At 42.3% G+C, this 17,625-nt stretch overlaps 1 protein-coding gene across 1 annotated transcript in view; it reads right to left on the bottom strand.

Annotated features, from left to right (window-relative positions):
• Positions 1-9,295: 9,295 nt before the first annotated feature.
• Positions 9,296-17,625, bottom strand: part of ZFAT (zinc finger and AT-hook domain containing) — a 188,457-nt gene continuing 180,127 nt past the window's right edge. Inside the window, exon 16 of the mRNA XM_074986624.1 lies at positions 9,296-10,705. Coding sequence (XP_074842725.1) covers positions 10,466-10,705 — 240 coding nt within the window. The 3' untranslated portion in view covers positions 9,296-10,465. The remainder of the gene's footprint in view (positions 10,706-17,625) is intronic.

The following is a 17,625-nucleotide window of genomic DNA, read 5'->3' as shown; positions in this document are numbered from 1 at the left end:
ACCAAGCAGGATGTGTTTACGTGTATCACCGAGAGCCTGGTGCTGGGGCTTTTAGGCCCTGTTACTTATTGGCCATCTCTTGCTGTATTTCTGTAAGCAGAATCTCCCTAGCTCACAGGTTTTGCTCTAGCCCTACGTCGTTCAGGCTTCCAGCCTTTAGCTTTGATGTATGTTAACAAAGCATTGACTGTTAGGCCTTTAGCCTTACACCAAGCCTGCTTGTCAGGCCCTCTCCTTACTACACTGAGCATTTGGGCAGCCACCCAGGACAGATTCATGTGCTGCCCAGCTGATTAGCAGAATGCCTGCAGCTGCCCGCACCCGACAGCATGTGTTTCTATTGGTGGTGCACATCCACACATGCCCTGGTGAACATAACAAAATTTATTCTACCCATAGGTAGAAAAAATTAGAGTGAACACTGCCCCAGTCCATGTGCTAAATATGTTAAGTTTCTTTTATAGTATGTTAAATGGCTACTAACTTTAAGTAACTCCTGGCTACTTCCATTTAAAGTTGGGTGGAAGTTTCTTAGGGAAAAAAAGCATCATGGTTTCAACCAAGCCTCACGTGCAGCTAGTACAGTTACACTGTTTATCAGACAAGGGCCCAGCCCTCTAAATATGAACTCGGATATATAAGTATTTGCAACCATGCAGGATTTTTATTAAGAAGCTACTGTAAATCCCTGGGGAAAGCATCAAGGGCTAAATTCCAACAAATGTTATACGGCTCATCATAAAGAGCATCCCTTAGTGACAAGGTCAGGGATTGACTCCTAGGATGACGGAGTCATTGAATATATATATATATATATACATATATACATAGGTAGTCTGTCATGTCTGACGATGACATTGAATGTGCAAAGAACCTGTGCGGAAGAATGTTTGAAGTGGAAAAGCCATTGCACAGGGGCAGTTCCACTCTCTCAACCTCAGAAGCCTGGTTCCAGTGGTACGAAAAGTCATCACGTCTGGGACTTCCTCGGCTGCAGTGCATAGCCATGCCATCTTTGGTGCCTTGTCATGCCCTCCACTCTCCACAGAGCATTGCAGAACTGCCTTCCTGGTCATTGGAGCTTGCTGTTGTTCAAATCTGCCCAAGCCACTGGGGCCAACTTTGAACGTTGGGATAGGCAATTCCCTATCTCACTGCAGGTTTGAGACCTGCCGACTACCCTCATCTGGCTTAGCCCATCTGTCAAAGTGGTTTATCGGGGTGTGGCCACTGCATGCTACAGCTTCTTGGAGCCACTGGGCAGGCTGGGTGCCAGGTGGGGACCAAAGGTGTATGAACTGCCCCAAAGAGACACAACAAGTCCCGACACCAGAGGTGCTACCCCTCCTTGGACAACCCATACACTCCGTCATTGAATAGTTGTAGTCATTTATAGTCATTGAATAATTGTAGTTTAATACAACATAGGGCAAATAAGAGAGGACAGTGATATCAAAATGAAGTAACTAACTCCGTGTGTCACCCATCTCTCTTGCTGAACTATATTCAAATGCCACTATCCCTCCAGAAAGGCTGTGAATACCTGTAGCTCAATAAGCTGTCACCAGCAACTTCAGTGGCTACTTCCTTGAGTAAGGATTAATTGCTGGGATACATGAGTTATTATCCTATCAGCACAAAGCAAGATCCTCTAACTTGATGCAAAAAGGAAGTATTTCTTGTGAAACATATGTAGAAATTAGGTACGCATAAACTGAAGAAATATGACCAAGTTAGACAGCTGCACTGCACCGTGTTGTGGAATGAACGACGAACAAAAAAATCAAGACCCTGGTATTCGGCATTATGGATGATTCGAATGGGAGAGGCAGCCCCCACAGAGAATGGATAGATGGTGTAGTACATTGGTGCGGAGCTAGTCTACAGAGACTAAGCCACTCTGCACAGGATAGGGAAAGTTGGAAGGAAATAGTGACAGAAGCATCAGATACCAATGGGCGCTGAGCCCACAGTTATTGATGATGATGAATCCAGCTTGTACTAAGCATAGTTACTGAGAGCTAGCCATGTTAGGTTGTATTCTAGCAAAACAAAGCAGTAATCATGTGGCTCTTTAAAGACAAACAAAATAATTTAAGTGTTTGGTCAAACATCAAAGTACGTGAAAGAGGCCTTATAATGGTTCAGGTAATTGCTATCCTTGTGCAAACCACCTTGATGTTTGATCAAACATTTAACTTCTCCCAACTCTTGCCCCCCCCAGGCTCTTCTATCTGATTTGCCAACCTTTACAACAATTTTTCTGATTTGTCAACCTTGATAACAATTTTGGACCTCTGTGCTTTACATATTGCATCTATTCTGGTAAGGCCATGATCTGAAGAAGTGGGTCTGTTCCACGAAATCTCATCACCTAATAAATTATTTCATTAAAGTGCTACATGACTGTTGTTTCATTTTGTAATAAGCACATAATGTAAAGAGTCAGTGGAAAAGATATGATTTGCTAAATAAGATTATCCAGTTTAAGTATGCTCACTGTATCTGAATATAAGAATATTGGCAATACACATGTATCTCAAATGTGCTTGCTCCTGGGGTAACACCCATAAGGTAATTAATATCTAGTCTAGCCAGCTATTCATCTTTGAGGGTCCGCCAAAGACACTTCACTTTCAAAATGGGCCAGAGCTCAGTTAGCTCATAATGCTGATGACTCAACCTCTATGATGGGGGTGGGCAAAATAAGGCCTTCAGACCAGATCTGGTCCACCACTGTCCCATGGCCCAGCAGGAGCAGTTTGCCTCTTTGCCAGGCCCTGCACTCCACTCAAAGCAGCTGGTTGCTCGGCCCATGTGCGTCTCTGTGTGCTGTGCACCCAAGCGGGTGGGAGCACTTTGTGTGCTGCCCCTGCGCCCAGCACAATCTCACAGCTCCCATTGGGTGAAAATGTGCCAATGGGAAATGCCTTGGCTGTGGTTGTGGTGCAGGCAGTGCACAGAGACCTCCCGCAAGGGGCATGTGGCACACAGCCACATATGCCTCCCCACAGCCAGATGTTGTCGGGGGCAAATGAGGGTGCAGGGTATGAGGGTTCCTGCTGGTCTGCTGGCCAGGAATCACCTAAGTTCAACACCTCCTGGCCAGCGCCTACACCTGGCATCCCGCTTTCTCCTGCACCCCAACTCTCTGCCCCAGGTCACAACCCAAACCTCTGAACCCTTTTCTGAACCTCTGCCCCAGGTCACAATGCCTTTCCCAGACCCTGGGCACCGTCCTACACAATGCCAGGTCAGAATCCTCTCCAAAACCCTGCAGCCCAATTCACTACCCCAGGGCACAACCTACTTCTTCATCCAAACTTCAGCCCCAGACCCCACACCCACTTCTGCACACAAATTCATTACCTCAAGCTCCTTCCTGCACCCAACCTCTATGCCAGACCTGCACCTGCTCCTTAATATCATAGAACAGTGTGACCCTTGTGTTACCTTCCAGCTCTGTGTTTTTGGGGAACCAGAGCATGACCACCTGTCAGCTCTGTGCTCTTGGGGAGCCTGGGTGTAATACTCATGGAAAACAAATCCCCCTCCCCCAGGTCTCTGCTTGAATCAAAGACAAAGCACTGAAACTGGACACCTAAATCTCACCAAGGAGGGTGATTGGATTGGACGATAAAGATATAAAAGGAGCGATCAAGGAAGATAGTGCTATTGCGGAGCGATTAAATGATTTCTTTGCTTCAGTCTTCATGGCTGAGGATGTTACAGCGGTTCCTAAATCTGAGCCAGCCCTTTTAGGTGACAAATCTGAGGAACTCTCCCAGATTGAAGTGACATTAGAGGAGGTTTTGGAGTTAATTGATAAGCTGAATAGTAACAAGTCTCCAGGACCAGACGGTATTCACCCAAGGGTTCTGAAAGAACTCAAATGTGAAATTGCAGAGTTATTAACAGTGGTTTGTAACCTATCCTTTAAATCCGGCCAATATTTAAAAAAAGCTCCAGAGGAGACCCTGGCAATTATAGACCGATAAGTCTAACATCAGTACCAGGCAAATTAGTAGAAACAATAGTAAAGAATAAAATTGCAAGGCACGTAGAAGAGCATGAATTGTTGGGCAAAAGTCAGCATGGTTTCTGCAGAGGGAAGTCGTGTCTAACTAATCTATTAGAATTCTTTGAAGGGGTTAATAAACATGCGGACAAGGGGCACCCAGTGGACATAATATACCTAGATTTCCAGAAAGCCTTTGACATGGTCCCACACCAAAGGCTTTTATGTAAATTAGGTGGTCATGGGATAGGAGGAAAGATCCTTTCATGGATCGGGAATTGGTTAAAAGACAGAAAACAAAGCGTTGGAATAAATGGTAAATTTTCACAATGGAGGAGGGTAACTAGTGGTGTTCCCCAGGGGTCAGTCCTGGGACCGATCCTGTTCAACTTGTTCATCAATGATCTAGAAAATGAGGTAAGCAGTGAGGTGGCCAAGTTTGCAGATGACACCAAGTTGTTCAGGACAGTCAAAACCAAAAGGGATTGTGAAGAACTACAAAAAGATCTCAGCAAACTGAGTGATTGGGCAGCAAAATGGCAAATGAAATTCAATGTGGGTAAGTGTAAGGTAATGCACATTGGAAAAAATAACCCAAATTACACGTACAACATGATGGGGTCAAATTTAGCTACGACAGATCAGGAAAGGGATCTTGGAGTTATAGTGGATAGTTCTCTGAAGACATCCACGCAGTGTGCAGTGGCAGTTAGTAAAGCAAATAGGATGTTAGGAATTATTAAAAAACGGATAGATAATAAGACAAAAGATATCATACTTCCCCTATATAAAACTATGGTATGCCCACATCTTGAGTACTGTGTGCAGATGTGGTCTCCTCACCTCAAAAAAGATATATTGGCATTAGAAAAGGTTCAGAAAAGGGCGACTAAGATGATTAGGGGTTTGGAACGGGTCCCATATGGGGAGAGGCTAGAGAGACTGGGACTTTTCAGTTTGGAAAAGAGGCGATTGAGGGGCGATATGATAGAGGTGTATAAAATCATGAATGGTGTGGAGAAAGTGAATATAGAAAAATTATTTACCTTTTCCCATAATCCAAGAACTAGGGGACACCAAATGAAATTGATGGGTAGTAGGTTCAAAACTAATAAAAGGAAATTTTTCTTCACACAGCGCACAGTCAACCTGTGGAACTCCTTGCCGGAGGAGGCTGTGAAGGCCAGGACTCTATTAGGGTTTAAAAAAGAGCTCGATAAATTTTGCAGGTTAGGTCCATAAATGGCTATTAGCCAGGGGTAAAGTATGGTGCCCTAGCCTTCAGTACAAGGGCAGGAGATGGATGGCAGGAGATAAATCACTTGATCATTGTCTTCTGTTCTCCTTCTCTGGGGCACCTGGCATTGGCCACTGTCGGCAGACGGGATACTGGGCTGGATGGACCTTTGGTCTGACCCAGTATGGCCATTCTTATGTTCTTATGCTTAAGGAAACACCCCAGCCTCATCTGCACTGAAGATAGAACAGAAAACGTCTCCATTACTGAATGGAGAACAGATTTTCCACAGCAGAAACAGTACTGAACTATGGGCTACTGAAAGCAGTGAAGCAGTGCCTGATGGGACATCTCTGCTCTAGATGCTAATGAACCCAGGCGTGCTCACATCCAAATTAGTCATTATCAGTAATGGATCCTATTGATATCCAAAATACTGAAACTGCCCAGTTGTATTGTGAGCTTGTTCAATGAACATCACCTGTAGCCAGGCATGAGCACTCTCTATTGTCTCACTTTCGTTTACCCATAATCAAGTCCAGTGTTCTTCTTGAACTAGTATCAGAGGGGTAGCCGTGTTAGTCTGGATCTGTAGAGCAACGAAGGGTCCTGTGGCACCTTATAGACTAACAGAAAAGTTTAGAGCATGAGCTTTCTTGAGTTAACTCACTTCTTCAGATGCTGAAGAAGTGAGTTAACTCACGAAAGCTCATGCTCTAAACTTTTCTGTTAGTCTATAAGGTGCCACAGGACCCTTCGTTGCTCTACAGATCCAGACTAACACGGCTACCCCTCTGATACTTGACAACATGCAAGGCACTGCATTTAGCCATATGGAATGGAAATCTATCAATCTCACGAGGAAGCTTGCACAAATTCAGACAGACATCATCTTTCTCTCCAAATGCAAACGAATGGACATCATACCGAATGGACTGAAGGTGAAAAATCCTTTGCAATCTACATACTGCACAGACTACAGTGAGAAACTATGCCACACACTCTCAAAGAAACTGAGGAACCACCTGATCAGCGTCCTGTACAACAAACAGGAGAATATCAAAAAAGAGCTCTCCAATCTGGAGTCTTTCATCAATAACCAACCTTCAACACAAACTTCCACGCCGCTGAAAAAAGACCAGCATCTGAAGAAGTGAGTTAACTCACGAAAGCTCATGCTCTAAACTTTTCTGTTAGTCTATAAGGTGCCACAGGACCCTTCGTTGCTCTTCTTGAACTAGTGTCCCTACAGAAACACCTCCCCTTGCACAAGAAACTGTTCTGATGCCTGGATGTAAACTCTACATCAGTTCCATTGAGCCCTCCTCATCTCCTGTCTGATCGTGCTGGGAGCTCGGCTGGTCCCCTGCCCTTTGAAACCCCCGCCTACCATCACCATCTGAGACCCAGATCAGTGGAAGCTCCACGGGAGGTGAGAGCCCTCTCTCCTGAGCTTGCCTTATGTAATTAGTTACATGGTTTGCTAACTCTAACAATTGTAATAGTTTATCTGCTATTGTAACTGTTAAATATATATTCATTATCCAGAAATAAATAACTTTCATTGGTGAACTGATTGCTTCTTTCTCTTTTTCTTCCTCTCTAGCTCACTCTTCCTCTGGGGTGTTGTTTTGGTTTCCCCTTTCACTCTGCAACAACGCTTCTTACACCCATTGTAAAGATCCCTGTAGTGCCCAGAAATCCTGTGGGGTTTGCCCATCAAGTGGGTTAATAGCACAATGGCTGTGGGCATTGGGGTGGGGGATGCTGAACTGGGGTGCCATATGGGGGTGGCAGCTGAAAGTGCTGTTTAACCCAGCCACTGAGAGAGGGAGAGAAAGACAGTATGAGTGCAGGGTGGGAAGAACTTAATCCTGTGGACCCCGGGTCAGGCAGAATAACTCCATTGGGAGGGAATTACCAGAAGGGAGAAGTAAAGCTCCTTAGGAACACTAGTGCCACAAGCAGCACACTGATAGAATTCTTCAACTCTCTCCCCTGCAACCCCCAAATAAAAGAGCACACCCCAGAGTAACAGGCAAATCTGGCAACACTCGACCACTTACCATATTCTTGGAGTGCCAACCCCCATCAAAAATGAATGCCCATCATTGCTCTTAAGAGCCCATGACTACCCCCTGTGAGTCAGCAAATCACTTAAGGACGTGTGATATGCTCATGTGACCTGGACTCCATCTTGTCCCAGTAAGTTTCCACAGAGGCTGTGATTTGTGTTGTAAGTCAGCAGCTTTCCAGGCACATGGGAAAGGGTATAAAAGATCACTGAAATAACTTCCTTTGCCTCTTTCCTCCTCTGATTCTCCAGACTGTGGATTTACAACTAAAAGGAGCATATTGTTTCCAATCTTTTCCAGTCTTTTGGAACTTACTAGAAACTTTGCAGGCTAACAGTCTATAACATCACTGATATAAACTGGATATAATTATTTTGCTATTAATGTATATGTATGATCTACTATCCATTTTTACATTCTTCTTCTTTCATTAATACACTTTTAGATATTACTGCTAAAGGATTGTCAGTAGCATTATTACTGGGTGAGATCTGAGATACATATTAACCTGGGTATGCGGCTGATTTCCTGAGATCAGGAGATCCCTTTGTTGGATGAAAGTGGTTTTCAGTAACTGTTGATTGTAAAGTCTAGTGTCTGGGTGGTGAAACAGCAGCCAGTCTGCTTATGGATAATGCTTTTTGGAGTTCTTGTTACCAGCAGAGTGAGACAGAAGTTTATTTTTGTTTCTGCCTTGACGTATCTCATGATAGAAGTTTGGGGTGACTCTGCCCTGTTTGTCACCAGTATGTCCTGAGCTGCTGTTCTCACCAGTGACCCACTGAGGCACTGTAACACAACAATTCAACATTATTAATAGTTTTTATAGCTTAGATACAAAAACATTTTATCAGAAATAATGACAAGGTTCAATATGAAAACATAAAGCTATGTACAGGCAGGGACTAAGAATCAAACTCTTGCCATATACACTTTGTATTTTTTGTACAAGTCTTCTTACAGTATCATAGCAATATATTTACAAACATGTTTATTTTCATACATATTAACAAAAGTCTTTTATGGCATATACAGGGTATTTGACCATTAAAAAAAAAAAACTGAGTTGACAAATTAGTTTGGTTTTACTGCATGCTACTTGGCAGTCATTATTCAAGATGATGCTGATAGTTTTCATTATCCAAGTATTTAAATCATAACCTGCTCACTGGCATCCAAAAGTAATGTCTATTGCTGGGAGTATCTCTCAGTACCAAAGCATCATCTCACATGCATGCACTAGTGTCAGTCAGTGACATCCTTCTGATTACACCTAAAGGCTTTGCTTGATTGCCAAGGCCACAATCTAACAAACAAGCAGACTCATACATTACATCTGAGTAGCCCCGTTGACATCAGTGAGAGTATTCATCTGTACGATAAAGCATGTGCCTACACAGTTATGCACTGAGTCTCATTTTGTTAGGACTTTTACTTCTAGTACATTTGGAAGGTGGGTTTATTTTCCCATATCACCAACATTTCAGAATTTATTATGTGCCTTTAATGCCTTTTCATACAGTTCCATAATGACATGGTATCCTGCCATCAGACGTGAGCTATTTGTAATTACCCTACCCAAAATTCAGCCACCTCACTCAGGCTTAGCTGCCACTGAAATATATGGGATTACTCCAGATGTAAGACACTACTCAATGGGCTTGTCTACACTTGCCCCCAACTTGGAAGGGGGCATGTTAATCAGGGCAATGGAAGATTACTAATGAAGTGCTGTGGTGAATATGCAGCACTTCATTAGGCTAATTCTCCCCTGCTGCAACTTCAAAGTGTCAAATTTCGAAGTGCCTTTACTCCTCAAAATGTTGAGGAAAATGTTGAGGAGTAAAGGCACTTAGAAGTAGCAGTGCCCGTGGCTATATGCATGCCGGCACTTTGAAGTTTGACACTTTGATGTTGCTGCAGGGGAGAATTGGCCTAATGAAGTGCTGCATAGTCACTGCAGCACTTCATTAGTAATCTCCCGTCACCCTGATTAACATGCCCCCTTTGAAGCTGGGGGCAAGTGCAGACTCAATCAATGTGATCAAAGGGAAGGCTGCAGAATTATTACAGGTGCCACAGCTATATTTTTTTGTTTGGGAAAGGAGCAGACCAGTGCAGCAGTGGGAATTAAAGTCATGTAGAACTCTACAGAATCCAAATCAGGCAAACCATTTTTGTATTTTTCATTTGATTTCTGCTGCTTTGAAAGTGTGTATAATTTTCGTTCCTTGAAAGGTACAGAACAAGGCACCAGGCAGGAGGAAAAGAAAAATCCCAATTTGTGGCTGAAAAAAAGTCACCATACCAAAACTGCACTAATGCAGCAGGGACAACAATTCCAACAACTGCTTTTCATGTATGCATTGTGCTGTTTAGGGCTAACGTATTTAGGCCCTGATTCTGCAAACACATAAGCAGATGGTTAGCCTTAGTCACGTGAGTAGTCCCATTGACTTAAAGGTTAAGCATGTGCAGCAGTGTTTGCAGTGTCACAGGCTTGCATGTTGTAAATTCACACTTGGGATCTAGAATAGGAATGTGACTGTGCACATAATGCACCTCCTTCTTTAACAATTCATAGCTCAGTAAACGTGAGTGCCAAAAAGAATGTCCTCAAAAGGCAAAGGTGATGAAAAAATTCCTAGAATGCCCTCTAAATTCATGGGCTGCATTCATCTGCGCATATGAAACTAAAGGCAGGTATGAAATACCAAAAATGAAAACCTCGATGTTTTCCTAGGAAGCTATCCAAAGTCTCCACCAGCTCACTTTTCTTTTGCATTCTGGCTTATGTTCTCTAGGAGGGTGACATATATATTGTTGTGTTACTCTGGGGGAAAATGGCTTGGAACTCATCAACTGGATATCTCAAGGTACAACTGAGACATTCTTAGAAGTGTCAGAACATTTCCTCTCCAAAATATAAAAACACAAGCATTTTTTGGCAGCCTATATAAGGCTCAATGTATGTTACCTATTGGCAAAATGCCAGCAGCTGGATCAATCATCAAGGACAAGGGAGCAGCTGAAAGTTTTGCTGGCCCCCAATTCATGTCCTTCCATAAGTCTTCATTGCAAATCCAGATCTGACTTTCTTAGTATTGTATAGCCGTTGCCTACAGATATTTTTTTCTAAATTTCCTGAACAGATTGTTCTACTGCCTCTTCTTCTACAGGCTGCATAGCTTCCTGCACATAAACTATGAACTCAGAGGACTCTCCACCCTGTGTGTATACAGTCACTGTCTCAATTCCCTCCACTTCATCTGATGAAACCACGAGGTGATGCTGTTCTGCAAGCTCCACTGAGGCCTGCTGCAAAGTCTCTTGAATCATTACAGTGTGATTGGCTGATTGCTCCTCTTCTTTCACCTAAAAGGAAATAAAGAGTTTATTACAAGCTCCAGCTTTTCAATAAATAAATGGTTCTGTGGTGGTCAAAACACATGTAGTAGCTGAGCATGCTAGAAAGCAAAAAAGATATTTCTTGAAAGCATCTGTCAGGTGTATGCTGACGTATAGTAAGTACCTTTGCCTATATGAATTTCTCACAATCCGTTATACATTCATATGTAAAACTGGAATAATTCCATTGAAGTCATCATTTCCAGTGGCATAATTTAAATACGTATCTGTCCCCTAATCTGTATCCAGGATCAGAAAGACAAATTGCTTGGAAATGTTGAAAATTTAACATTTTTGCAAAAGCACACTCTTTTTCTCAAAGTATTGTCAAAAATAAATATTTGAGGAAAAACAAATTCAGAGTACTTCAACCAGCTCTGTCTGGGAATCATTCACAAAAATATGTGTAAGACAGCACATATTAAATTTCAAGAACTGATCTTCATTCATCAGCAGAAAAAGTCCTGAACGAGGTGCAACAGTCCACAGTTCAAAGTAATGGGATGTATTGATGTGTCAGTCATTTACAACAAGCATAATCTTTCCAACTGCAACAATTAAACAAAACCCTAAGCGCACCCGGTAGCAAGGATGGAATTATCACTTTTCTGCATAAAAGAAAAGCACAGGGTTTTTCTTTTTTTCTGAGGCTAGGGTACACTGTAGCTGTAGCCTGAAATAACTTACGCAATTTGTGTTGCATAAACTGAGCAAGTTACTTCAAGGAACATGTTTTGAACTCGGCGTCGGCCACACGGCACCACAGTTTGAAATAAGTGCCTATTTCCGAACTTGCTAGTACCCCTCTCACAATGCAGGGTACAGGAATGAACGAAATAATACAAATACATCCCGAAATAGAAACCCTCATATAAACATAGCCGGAATATTTTCCAGATAACACCGGTGCACTCAGTAAAGAGGACTGTTTCATTTGTAAGCAGGATCATAAACGACAAGTCTGTTGCTCCATATAATTAGTTTACATTGTCTACTATAAAAATTGATAGTTTTTATTCAATCTTGTTTGTTTCATTTAACCTGAACAAATGCTTTGTGAAATGACCCCACCCCAGAGATCATGATTTATTTTACACTGGAAGAAGAAAATTGACAGAAATTGTACAAGGTGATAGTCACTCTGCAATGAATGCTAGTCTCATATCACCAACTCAATCTATAAATCCTCTACTTATAAACAAGAACACGGGCAAATGGGAGTAATGCTAGCTCAGTTAAATCCCAGGATAGACAGCAAAAGTCCGCAGCATTTCACGCAAACACACAAAACACAATAAAAAAAGGAGATAACAAATGATTAATACATTGTCATTTTTTTGCATCCCATCGTATGCAAAATCAGGAGACACTTATTTCTCTGAGGATAGAGAATGGCCCCTTATCTTGTATCAGTGAGTACCACTGAACTGTATGCAAAACAACTGGGCTCTGCCTGGACTAGCCCTGAACTTCAAAGGGGGCATGGTAATTCGGGCATCAGGAAATTACTAATGAAGTGCCGTGGTGCATATGCAGCACTTCATTAGTCAAAATCTCCCCCTGGGCAACTTGGAAGTGTTAAACTTTGAAGTGCTGGCTTGCGTGTAGCTGCGGGTACTTTGAAGTGCCTGCGTTATATCAAATTTTGAGGAGTAAAGGGACTTTGATGTAGCGTGGGCACTTCCAAGTACCTGCGGCTGACCCATGGCTACATGCAAGCCGGCACTTCGAAGTTGCTACAGAGAAGATTTTGACTAATGAAGTGCTGCATATGCACCGCAGCACTTCATTAGTAATCTGCTGACACCCTAATTACCACGCCCCCTTCGAAGTTTGGGGCTAGTTTAGACACAGCCCTGGAGATTAGAAAAAGAAAGGGGTCAGGCATGTACAAACCATGGCATCTACAAAATTAAGCATATTAGAACAAGGGGTTGTTAGTTAAATTAGCAAAAGGGTGCTGACCAAATCTGCTTTATCTAACCATTGCAGAGTTATGTAAGTGTTAAATATAAAACAACCTAGTTCAAGGAAATGCTTGAAGATAATACTCTTACTCCCCACCACTTGGGGGAAAAAGTCTACAATGATGATTTGAAACACTTACGAGCCCTGGCGGAGGTCAGGGAGCAGAAGCCCTACATGCATTATGCTTTCTTGACAAGCTTTTCTACACAAAGCTCCCGTCAAACAAAGACAAGCAAGTTCAGGTGTAAAAATTATCCAGATGAGGCTTGTTTCCTGTATATCTGTGATATACTGATGAGAATACATGGGATTCCATGTGGTGAAGGGTTTAACACCTGAAAATTCTTGCTGTTGTCATTTAACTTACTGGAATAATAAAAGATAACTGCTGAAAGTAAAATTTGGTTCTATGAGTTCAGCTGAAGTTTTGGCCCAGTAAAGCTACATCTACACTATGAGATAAATTTGAATTAATGAAATTTGAATGTGTAACACTCGGTTTTATAAATTCGAATTTGAGTATCCTCACCACCCCACAAATCCCCATGAATTTGAGTTACTGCTGCCACACTAAATTGCCAAAGATCAACTGTTGCAGAAGTGCATTGTAGGAACCTGTCCCACAGTTCCCTCGGATGTGTAGCATTCTGGCTGTTTTCTTGCTAGTGCGGTATGGGAAAAAATGCCCTGCAAGTGGTTGTGGGTATGTGATGTCATCTTCCCACATCTGCATTGCCCTCATTCTCCTCCCGTGGAAAGTTAATGGCCATTTTTTCAGAAGGAAAGAAGGAAAAATAGGAAATCCCAGGCGAAAGAAAACCTAATAGTCCGGCTTCAGAAGGTGACTGAATCATGTAAACTGGTTGCTCAGCTCCTTTTCCCCCTAGAAAGAACATCTTTAGGTACAACTTTTGCCTGATCAGCCAAATAGTGCGCCAGCCAGGGACTGTCAAACCCACATGCTAGGAAGACTCTGTGCCCTGGGATCACCCAGGTGACTGTACCATTTCAACTGGCCACCCAGACTGGGTGAAAATGTTATGGGAACAGATTACAGCTTGTGATAGCCAGCCCCCCACATTCTATGAGGGTATGTGATTGAAGGGCCAACTGAGAAGGTCCCTGGAGGGGCTTTCTCCGGCAGGGAGCCAGTCCTGAATGTGAATGACTGTGGACGCTGGCCCCCCAGTGCCAGATATCACACGTTGTAATCTGTTCCTGTTCAAGGAGCTCCGAGAGGAGGGATCTAAGCCAGTAGTTACCATCTTTGAAAAGTCTTCTCCCTGTCAACAGCCAGCTGCCAAAATCTTTCCTGCTTTTGGAACCTTCACCGCATGGAAGCCAGGACATGTGTTGGGAATTATGGGATACATATGGGACTCCTCTGGAGGCCAATAAAACTGGTTTAAATGGAAGCTGTTTCGACATTACCATTAATCTGAATGCTTACATTTGAACTTCCCATTAATCCCCCTGGAGTTGTCAGAGTAAGACTATCGACAGTAGCACCCCCTACATTTGAAATAATGATTATTTGATGAGTGAATGGTCCCAATTTAAAACAGAGCTATGTGCCTCATATTTGAATTTGTGTGTTAGTGAAGACGTAGCCCCAGAGTGACATATTGGGTTGGATGGTGGGACAAAGAAACAGAAGTAGAGATGCTGCTGTACTTAGGTTACCTATCTATCTCATAGAAATGGAAGGGACCTTAAGAGACCATTAAGCTTAGTCCCCTGCACTCACAGCAGGAGCTATCATCATCATCCCAGACATGCTTTTTTTTAATCTATTTCCCCCAGACCCCTAAATGACCCCCTCAAGGTTTGAGCTCCTAATCCCAAATTTACAAGGCTGATGCTCTAACCATTTAGCTATCCCTCTCCCCGACGCAGCTGATTCTGACTTTGAAGACAATCAGCTGTAAAATAACAAACGGCACTAAAGCCAAAAGTTTAAAGAAAGGGAAGGGATTGTGGATGTCCAGCTTAAAACACATTAAGAGACTGCATCCGCTGTCTGAAAAACAGGCCTGTTTAATGGGTCGCAGAATAGAGGCACTGGTCACTACTGAAAATCTCGGCCTACGTTTTTTGAAAGGCAGAAGGCCAAGTCCACTTGCAAAAATATGCACACCTTTGTTCACCTGAATTCCTCACCTTCAGCATCACTTTGGTTTATGGTTGGAAGGATAGTTACAAAAACAAAAAAGGGTGACTTTTTTTTTTAAGATGGACACTTAAATTTTGCGGAAAAAAGTGAATCCAGACAGAAATCTCCACTGGCATGATCATGTCCTCCTTTCATGAGACTGATTTAGCTGATCCAGTGTGAAGGGAAGAGTTCCACACAAAATGTGCTATTTAGAATTATAAAGGCCAGGAAAATTTCTGATCACTAGAGAATTCGGACAGGGAGCTGAATTTGAAGGGCAATTAAAATCCCATATCCAACTGTGATACCAGCACACAAACAGCAATGCTGGATACCAGTAACATTTAGAAAAAGACCTATATGTATAAAGGTGCTTATGTATGAAAACAGAGCTTTTAAGTATTCTAGTACTCTCCAATTTTTGCTTTTCTAGTGCAGCACATACAATCTTCGAACAATGGGGCTCGACTTCTGAATGCAATATTATCTTCATTTACAGCTGCAAATAAGGATATTGCAATTAGAATAGCATTTGAGTTGCTTTGTTTGAGTCATCCTAAATCAAAACCCACACACAATTTTTGGCATAGTCTTGAGCGTGTACACAAATAAAACACTATTGACAGGAAAATGAAAACAATCTCCTTGAATTCGATAGTGGCAATCTAATACTTATTCCATTATATTCTTTGGAAATGAAAATGGTGCACGAAGGAAATTAAACACCCCACCTGCCTTTATTCATATGGTTTTACACTGCGCTGGTCATGTAGAGCAAATTCTGTGTCAATTATGTTCTTCACCTTCTTCTTCTTTGTTAATTAGGTTCACAGGATTAAAGTCTAGTGTTCACTTTATTACACAATGAAAAAGATGATTCTTTTAAAGGTATTCTTAAAAAAATTCAAATTCTTTTGCTTGACCCATTCTAAAAGCGCACGGAACAAAACAAGGAGACTGTATGCAAAAAACCAACCACAAACTGACTACTCTTATTACCTTGCCATTTGCAGTTCAAAGGTGGTTATATATTCTTTTCTTTTACTTTTCTGTAGCTACTAGTATATTTTATTGTGGTGTCTTGAAATGTATTTAAATAAGTATGTGGATAATACTTTATTTAGGTCTGGAATTAATTGATTCTGTCTAATGATGGTCCTTCCTCTGAAACTGAGGGAGTCAAAAGCCCACTAGAAAGACTCTCATTGACTGCTGTGGGCTTTGGATCAGTTCTTTAGATACTACAAAACATACCTGCACAGGTACTGAATTGATTCAATATATCAGCAGGGCATATTGCCAAATTGCTGTTGCCATTCTTTAAGGAATGATAAAGGACCAGATGCCTTTCAGCTCCCTCTCAAACAGAAAAGAGACCATGGTTGCTAGCCTTGGAAAAATGGAGATTCCCCTCCTACCCTGTCTCTTTAAAAAAAAAAAAAGGCATCTTCATTCATTTTGATGACAACAGCCAACTCTCCCTCCTATATGAGGGATGTAAATTAACAATTTTAGAAGATTATACCCTGTGGAACAATTAATAGGGAGCAAGTAAAATGCCTGTAAACACTGAATTGATTTGAAATGTAAACATCTCAGTAACAGAGCAGTTTGTCAGACTAAAAGGATTATTGATAGCTGTCCCAAAGAGCTAGCAAACACTGGGAAGACATTTATGTACTGAGCAAAAAACAGGGTGCAATATTCACTTTTTGAATTTGATGATTTTAAAGGTGGGGATCTCTAAAACCTGGGCAATGATGAGAGGAAAGGAAAAGATACCTCCACATTTAATTACAATGGATATGTAAAAACACATTTATTTAGACATTAGATGCTCGAATGAACCCTTCACGGTGCAGAGAGAATGCAGTCCACACCTCCAGTGTGCCAGCAGGGGCTGCTGTATCCACAGATGGATTCCCTACTGAGAAGGTAAGGCGGTGCTTGCATTGTCGTCATCCCTAGGGGTTGCACCAGGGAAGACCAGTCTTGATTTATGTGGGCAGAGATCCACAGAAGCCTTGCTGGCAGAGAATACCTGAGGGATGTGCAAGCCATGGCCAAAAGCCCCCTCAGTTAGCACCGTCCACTTATGTGGGAGTGGCTGCCTGATCCATGCCTCACAACAGATTTCCTGAAACTCCCCACTTGTTGAGCTTTCCATCATTACTAATAATGCACTCTCATTTATGCTGGTGCCAGAGGTGGATTAAGTCCACAGTGTGTAGATGTGACTCATGGTATATCTGGGCAGCAAACTAAACTCCACAGTATCAAGTTCCAGAGCTCTGGGCATGTGACTGCTAAAAAATGCAGTGTGGACATTCCTGCTCAGTCTGCCCCCTCACCAGGTTTCATAGCCCAGGTTCCAACCTGAGTGGGAATGTCTGTGCTGTTATTTCTAACCTCATTGTGAAAGACCCCATGAGCCCAAGCTGACTGAGCAGAGCTCTGAGCCTTTGTGCTGTAGGTGGTTCTATGAAGCACAGGCCTGTAACGTGCACTAGTTTTAGACATGACGTACATATTAATACAATCAGGTGCCCATGTTTGAAGACAAGTTGCAGTATAAAATACTATGCAGTGGTTTTCTACAAACTGACATATAATCCTTGCTTTGCATCGTTACTGCTAGCACTATGATTCTATAAGCAAAGACTCAGTCAGGCAATTAAAGGATCAAAGTGGGAAATTAGTGACAGATGATGCTGATATACTCTGATATCCGAATCATTTTGGTTTTATCCCTGAATCCACAGGA

The sequence above is a fragment of the Carettochelys insculpta genome, chromosome 2 (genome assembly GCF_033958435.1).
Source record: "Carettochelys insculpta isolate YL-2023 chromosome 2, ASM3395843v1, whole genome shotgun sequence".
Taxonomy (NCBI): Eukaryota; Metazoa; Chordata; order Testudines; family Carettochelyidae; genus Carettochelys; species Carettochelys insculpta.
Note: the sequence above shows the minus strand (reverse complement) of the source record. Positions and strands in the feature narration are given on the sequence as shown.